The sequence below is a fragment of the Nematolebias whitei genome, chromosome 9 (assembly GCF_014905685.2).
Source record: "Nematolebias whitei isolate Nwh7 chromosome 9, NemWhi1, whole genome shotgun sequence".
In the NCBI taxonomy this organism is placed as follows: domain Eukaryota; kingdom Metazoa; phylum Chordata; class Actinopteri; order Cyprinodontiformes; family Rivulidae; genus Nematolebias; species Nematolebias whitei.
This window is the reverse complement of record NC_056506.1, coordinates 15,903,585-15,910,478: the sequence shown is the minus strand read 5'-3', so window position 1 is coordinate 15,910,478 and position 6,894 is coordinate 15,903,585. Positions and strand designations below refer to the sequence as shown.

General features: G+C 41.8%; 1 protein-coding gene across 1 annotated transcript in view; it reads left to right on the top strand.

The window, feature by feature from the left end:
• The window catches only part of LOC119414417 (ras-related protein Rab-3A), a 26,710-nt gene extending 21,281 nt beyond the window's left edge, over nt 1–5,429 (top strand). Inside the window, exons 4-5 of the mRNA XM_037681509.1 lie at nt 3,061–3,185; nt 5,133–5,429. Coding sequence (XP_037537437.1) covers nt 3,061–3,185; nt 5,133–5,323 — 316 coding nt within the window. The 3' untranslated portion in view covers nt 5,324–5,429. The remainder of the gene's footprint in view (nt 1–3,060; nt 3,186–5,132) is intronic.
• The last annotated feature ends 1,465 nt before the right edge of the window (nt 5,430–6,894 follow it).

Here is a 6,894-nt window from a genome sequence, read left to right as displayed (position 1 = left end):
ATTGTGTTCACTGACAATGCTTTCTGGAAGTATTCCTGAGCCCATTCTGTTATTTCCTTGACAGTGGCATTCCTGTTTGAGGTGCAGTGACGTTTAAGGGCCCGGAGATCACGAGCATCCAGTCGAGTTTTACGGCCTTGACCCTTACGCACAGCGATTGTTCCAGATTCTCTGAATCTTTTGATGATGTTATGCACGGTTGATGATGATAACTTAAAAGTCTTTGCTATTTTACGCTGGATAACACCATTCTGGTATTGCTGCACTATCTTTCTGTGCAACAATGGTGGAATTGGTGATACTCTTACCATCTTGGCTTCTGAGAGACACTGACACTCTGAGAAGCTCTTTTTATACCCAATCATGTTGTCAATTGACCTAATTAGTGTTAATTGGTCTTCCAGCTGTTCGTTATATGCTCAATTTCCTTTTTCCAGCCACTTATTGCTACTTGTCCCAACTTTTTTGGGATTTGTTGACACTGAAATTTTGAATCAACATATTTTTCCTTTTAAAATGTTACATTTACTCAGATTAAACTTTTGATCCGTCATCCATCCATCCATTATCTTTACCCGCTTATTCCATTTTGGGTCACGGGGGTCGCCAGTGCCCATGTCCAGCGATCACTGTGCGAGGGGCGGGGTACACCCTGGACAGGTCGCAAGTCCATCACAGGGCCACATAGAGACAAACGAAACAAACAACCATTCACTCTCTCACTCACACCTAGGGACAATTTAGAGTTACCAATCAGCCTAACATGCATGTTTTTGGTCTGTGGGAGGAAACCGGAGTACCTGAAGAAAACCCACGCATGCACGGAAAGAACATGCAAACTCCACCCAGAAAGGCCCCTGGACTGGGGTTTGAACCAGGACCTGCTCGCTGAGAGGCAGCAGCTCTACCAGTTGCGCCACCGTGCTGCCTTTGATCTGTCATCTATGTTATATTACAAATAAAATATTGATATTTGCCATCTCCACATGATTGCATTCAGTTTTTATTCACAATTTGTTTAGTGTCCCAACTTTTTTGGAATCCGGTTCGTATTCCCTGTTCAATTCCAGACCTGAAAAACTTGAAAATCTTCTCAATAACTATATTCACTTTTCAAATCCCTCAGTGACGAGGGACATTGGTGTATTACTTGTTTAAGGTGCAAAGCAATAAGGGAGCTTGCAGAAAAATCTGAATATGGCAACATAAACTTAAGAATAATTATTTTTTCTCGGCTCTACTGTTTTTAGGATCCATCCATTATCTTTTACCTGCTTCTTCCTTTTCGGGTCACTGGAGTCACTGGTGCCCATGTCCAGCAATCACTGTGCGAGAGGTGGGGGATACCCTGGACAGGTCTCCAGTCCATCACAGGGACACAGAGACAAACGAGACAAACCACCGTTCACTCTCTCACTCACACCTAGGGACAATTTAGAGTTACCAATCAGTCTAACATGCATATTTTTGGTCTGTGGGAGGAAACTGGAGTACCTGGAGAAAACCCACGCATGCATGGAGAGAACATGCAAACTCTACCCAGAGGGGTTCTGGGACGGGATTTGAGCTAGTGACCTTCTCGCTGAGAGGCGGCAGCTCTACCAACTGCGCTACCCTGCCACCCTGTTTTTAGGCTCATTTGGAACAAAAATCTAAATCAAAATTACAAATTTGTTTAATTGCCCAACTCTTTAATTTTTAAAATGGGGTTGGAGTGATTTTGTATGCACAAGTACAAGTAGACTTACAAGAAAGTAGGATGGACAGCTCTGTTGTACCGCCAGCTACAGGCATGTTTTAGTCATGGTAAGTAGTAATTTGGCAGAACATTAAGAGAAACTCTTGAAACAATACCCATTGTTTTTGTTTAGCACAAAAATACAGTACTGAGTTTTTCGGCCTATAAGTCACAGTTTTTTGTGTAATTTACATTCCCTGTGACTTCTACACTGCTGCAAAGTATTTATGGATTTTTTTTTCCCGTATTTATAAACCAGTTTTTGTCTGAGATATGACTGTTTTCATTCATTCTGACTGAAAATATTGAACACTACCATTTTCAGCCTCTAGATGGCACTTGAGTTTTATGGCATGCCGTTGTGTCATGTAAAAGGTAAAAGTGGCTATTAATGATGCAATCTGCTTGCCATACACTGCTACATTCATCCAGCTCTGGGATCACGCCTGGAGCAACCGTCAAATCAGCTTCATTTTGCTGCACCGCCCTGGAGAAATGCAGCTATGTTGATCACTGATGTGCAGTTATTAAATAAAAGTTAAACAGAGACACACCTTTACTATAATGTCAAGCAAACAAATAATTGTTTTAGGTGGTTATCGTGTTAAATTTCGAAGAAATGCACAGCGTTCCTCCTTCCTGATTTCCTCTCTCCGCACACTCCCGGAGCACCGAGGCAGCAAATACTTTTGAAATGCAGCTGATTTGTCCATTCAAGTGCATTTATTAAGGAAAATTTAGACTGAGACTCACCTTTACTGTAATTTCGAGCAAACAAATAATTGTTTTTAGGTGTTAATCTTGTTTAAATCCTTGTTAAAGTCCTCCCGTTCACGCTCATGTGGCAGCCAATCTATTTTTGGCACAACACCGGCCCACGTTTCCATGTGGTCAGCGGTGACGCATAATAGATATGATTTATATGGCCAAGCAACGTATTTTTTTTTCACTTTATTAAACATATTTTGACTGATGCAGTGGAAAATACAGTACTTTAGTAATTGGCACCCATTTAAAGATAGTGCAAATGGGTGCTTGAACTCCTTGAAAATGCATGAACTTGAATGTAGTATTTTCAACGTTGAGACTGAAGTAGTTTCACTGGACATTGCAGTCCAAACCTGCCGACTCAGATGCGTATTTTTACTGCACAGTTCGCTGACACAATTACTTTTACTGAAGTATGTAAAAAGTTACTGACGCCTTGTGAGTTCAGGCAGTGCTGAAATGTCCACGTCTTTTCAGGACATCTTGAAAAGTTTAAGCTGAAAGTTCTTGTGAAGTACCGTGTGTCTTGATGCTCCCTCTGTATCTGTTAACAGGTCAACACAGATCAAGACATATTCCTGGGACAACGCTCAAGTCCTGTTGGTGGGGAACAAGTGTGATATGGACGATGAACGAATTGTAGCGTCGGAGAGGGGGCGGCAGCTGTCAGAACAGCTGGGTAAGTTTGGTCTGAGTCAAAACTACATGTTTTAGACCGTTTTCCACAAGAGTTTGAATGTTTTATTAACGCAGAACGGTTAAATGGTTGTAAAGGTGGTTTTTTAAATTGTTTTCAGCCCTGCGTCCACACAAAGAGTTTTAGGAACCCCTAAATTGTATTTTTTAAAACTGGGTTCCATCCATCCATCATCTATAACCGCTTCTTCCTTTCTGAGTCGTGGGGGATGCTGGTGCCCATGTCCAGTAGTCCCTGTGGGTGAGGTACAACTGGACAGATTGCAAGTCCATCACAGTCAGGGACAGATGGAGACAAACGAGACAAACAACCGTTCACACACTTAAGAACAATTTAGAATTTCCATAGTGAAAAAAAGTTGAATCTCCACATGGTTTTTGTTTGGACGGCCTAAACGCAGCCTTTCTGACATGAATTCAAAACAAAGAATCTAGAAGGCAGACAGAACTCAAAGGCTCAAATGCGAATGACCGTATTTTCTGCTGTACACTTCGCACCGCCCTACAAGTCGCATCAGTCCAAATACGTCTAATAAAGTGGAAAAATCCATAAATACGTCGCTTCGCCGTATACATTGTATTTATTATGCGTCACTGCTGACAACCCAGAAATGTGGGTCAGTGTTGTGCCAAAAATCGATTGGCTGCCAAATGGCGGCCGCGGGACTCAATGAGACTACCTCATTGGTTCATTGTGGTTGACTGTCGGTCACATGGCCTCAGGGAGGGATTATGGGTAAAATTTATGTTCATTGTTAATAATTTCCATTAGCTTTTTTATATGGTTCTGTTAGGTCTGTTATGGTCTGTTTGAACCACTCCCCTCAGGCTGGAGGCTTCGGTCCATTCGGACCAGAACCTCCCGCCATAAGAACAGTTTCTTCCCCTCTGCTGTTGGACTCCTGAACACTCATAATGCTACCTCATAACTTCTGCTTTGGTCACATTACATCTGTATTATAATTGAATACTCCATCTGTACTGTTCTCTAAGCTTTTTTATTGTTTTCTATTGTATGGGTGTACATATGGTTATGTTATGTTTTTAATTTTACTTTATTTGTGGGTGTACACAGGTCTTATGTAATGTTCTCATTTTTACTTTATTTTTACTTTATTTTACTTTAGTACTATTCGCACCTTATGTCGAAGCAAATTCCTAGTTTGTGAACCTCGTTCATTGACATGGCGATAATAAACTGATTCTGATTAGTCTGTTCTTGTTAGCCTGGTTTGTGTTCATTATGTGTTGGGTCATTCAGTACAGTAACCACGAGTGAGGGAGGTAAGATAAGATAAGATAAGACAAGGAATCACACAAGATTACATTAAGGTAGTTGTCATGAAGACCTGTGGGGTTCACGCTCTGTGTTTGTGTTGAACAATTCAAAAAGCGTTACAAATAAAGTCCAGTTGTTTTTGTATTGAACGCTTTTTGAATTCATCATGTCCTGGATGACTGAGAATCTTCACCAGCATTTTGTGTTGAACAGTAAAATAAAGTATAATAAAAGTAAAATGAAGTATACAGCTCCATCTGGTGGTTGATTCTTGATCCACAACAAGAGTTGCACATCTCTCTCAGTAGCTGTCCTGCCGCTCATGTTACAACGTGAACACCCGCGGCTTTTACATGTCTTATACTGTATATGTACAAACTAGTTGTTTTTATTATTATTTAGTGTGTGCAGCTTACATTTGGGTGTGCTCTATAGACCGGCAATTACGGTAAATATTTTGGAACGTATAAAAGTGCACTCAACAATTTGATGCAGGAATGGGGAAAATTTACCAAGTATGCAAAAGCAGTTTGATTACCACAAAACAAAACAGAAAAACAATAATAAGCGTGCATCCGTAATTATGTGGATAATTTTTCCGTTAAAGCTGCAAGTGTAACCTGAGCTTGTTTATTTCTGTCTCCTCAACAGGTTTTGAGTTTTTTGAAACGAGCGCTAAGGACAACATTAACGTGAAGCAAACGTTCGAGCGACTGGTGGACGTCATCTGTGAGAGGATGGCAGAGAGTCTGGACAACAACGACCCGACGATCACCGGAGCCAAGCAGGGACCACAACTTAACGAGCAGCCCCAGAGGTCTCATCAAGACTGTGCCTGCTGAACACAACTACACTCTGCTGTCCTCAATGTCTCGTTTATTTCCTCATCTTTCCTTTCTACTAGTTTGAATATGATTTTTTTACACATCAGCACTACCATGCACAAACACACCAGGTGTTGTCCTTCCTCTGCACATGCAGCATGGTATACATGGGCAGCGCCTCCCAAAGATGTTCATTTCAGGATCCAATGCTGGTTCTTTAAGTTAGGAAGGCGATGCAGACTACTTCCTCTTTTTGCTCTTTTGTGACGTTGTGCTCAGATGTCTCCCGTTTCTCTTGATCTCTGCTCAGAAGCGTTTACACCTTGAGTCCACCTGTGGTCATTTGAAGTGCGCACACCTGACAGAGCAAAACAAAACCATGATGTCAGAAGAACTGCCTGCAGAGCTCACAAACAGGATTCCTTAAAGCCCAGATCTGGACCCATCCAGTGGTTCTTGAGATGTTTTTGGTCCAGCTCTTGCATACACATGCAGACATGAGCAACACTTTGTTTTGTTTCTGCCATATTTTGCGAGCTGGTGGTAACTATTGTAGTATCAGAGAATCTGAATACTTGCTGAAGCCAGTGTCTACACAAAACACACACACACACACACACAACTGTAGTCGAGGCTAAAACAAGACTCGCTCTTATTTGTTCGTCACAGCTTTAAAAGGTTTTGCCTTTATATTTTTAATAGAAACCAGTCATGTCAAATGATTCTACTTGTATAATTTCACTGAAGTTATTTGTTGCTTGTAGAAAAACTTTGTTTTTGAGTCGGTGCACTGTTTCTCTCAACCGTTTGAAATGATATTCCCAGTGTTGTTCAACAAATTACAACCTGGTTAACTTGTACATGGACACCGGATGCAATAATTTACAAGTCTCATAAACCCAGATTTGATTTAAACTGGATCATAGTGAGTGGAGCGTCCCGTCTTCCAGCAGACTGCAAACCTTTATGGGCGGAGGAGAGCAGCTGCCGGAGGTTTTGGTTGTCCCAGTCTTGTCTGATGTAAGGTGTGTTCAACGGTCCTGGATCGTCCCATGACTGATGTCTTCTTCTGTCCTGGTCTAAACTGTGGAGCAAGACGAGTCAAGAGCAGTCACATAAAAGTCATAGACTTGTGCAGAAGACACATTTACTTACAAATTATGTACAAATATTAAAGAAGTAACAAAGTAAAAAGTATCAGGAATAAAACTAGACAAGACCATCCATTATCTTTACCTGCTTATTCCTTTTCGGGTCATGGGGGTCACTGGTGCCCATGTCCAGCAGTCACTGTGTGAGAGGTGGGGGACACCCTGGACAGGTCTCCAGTCCATCACAGGGACACATGGAGACAAAAGAGACAAACAACCATTCACTCTCACTCACACCTAGAGACAATTTAGAGTTACCATCAGCCTAACATGCATGTTTTTGGTCTGTGGGAGGAAACTGGAGTACCAGGAGAAAACCCACGCATGCACAGAGCGAACAAAGCCCCCGGACCGGGATTTGAACTGGCGAACTTCTCACCGAGAGGCAATATCTCTACCAACTGAGACACTGTACCGCTCTAGACAAGACCAGTGATT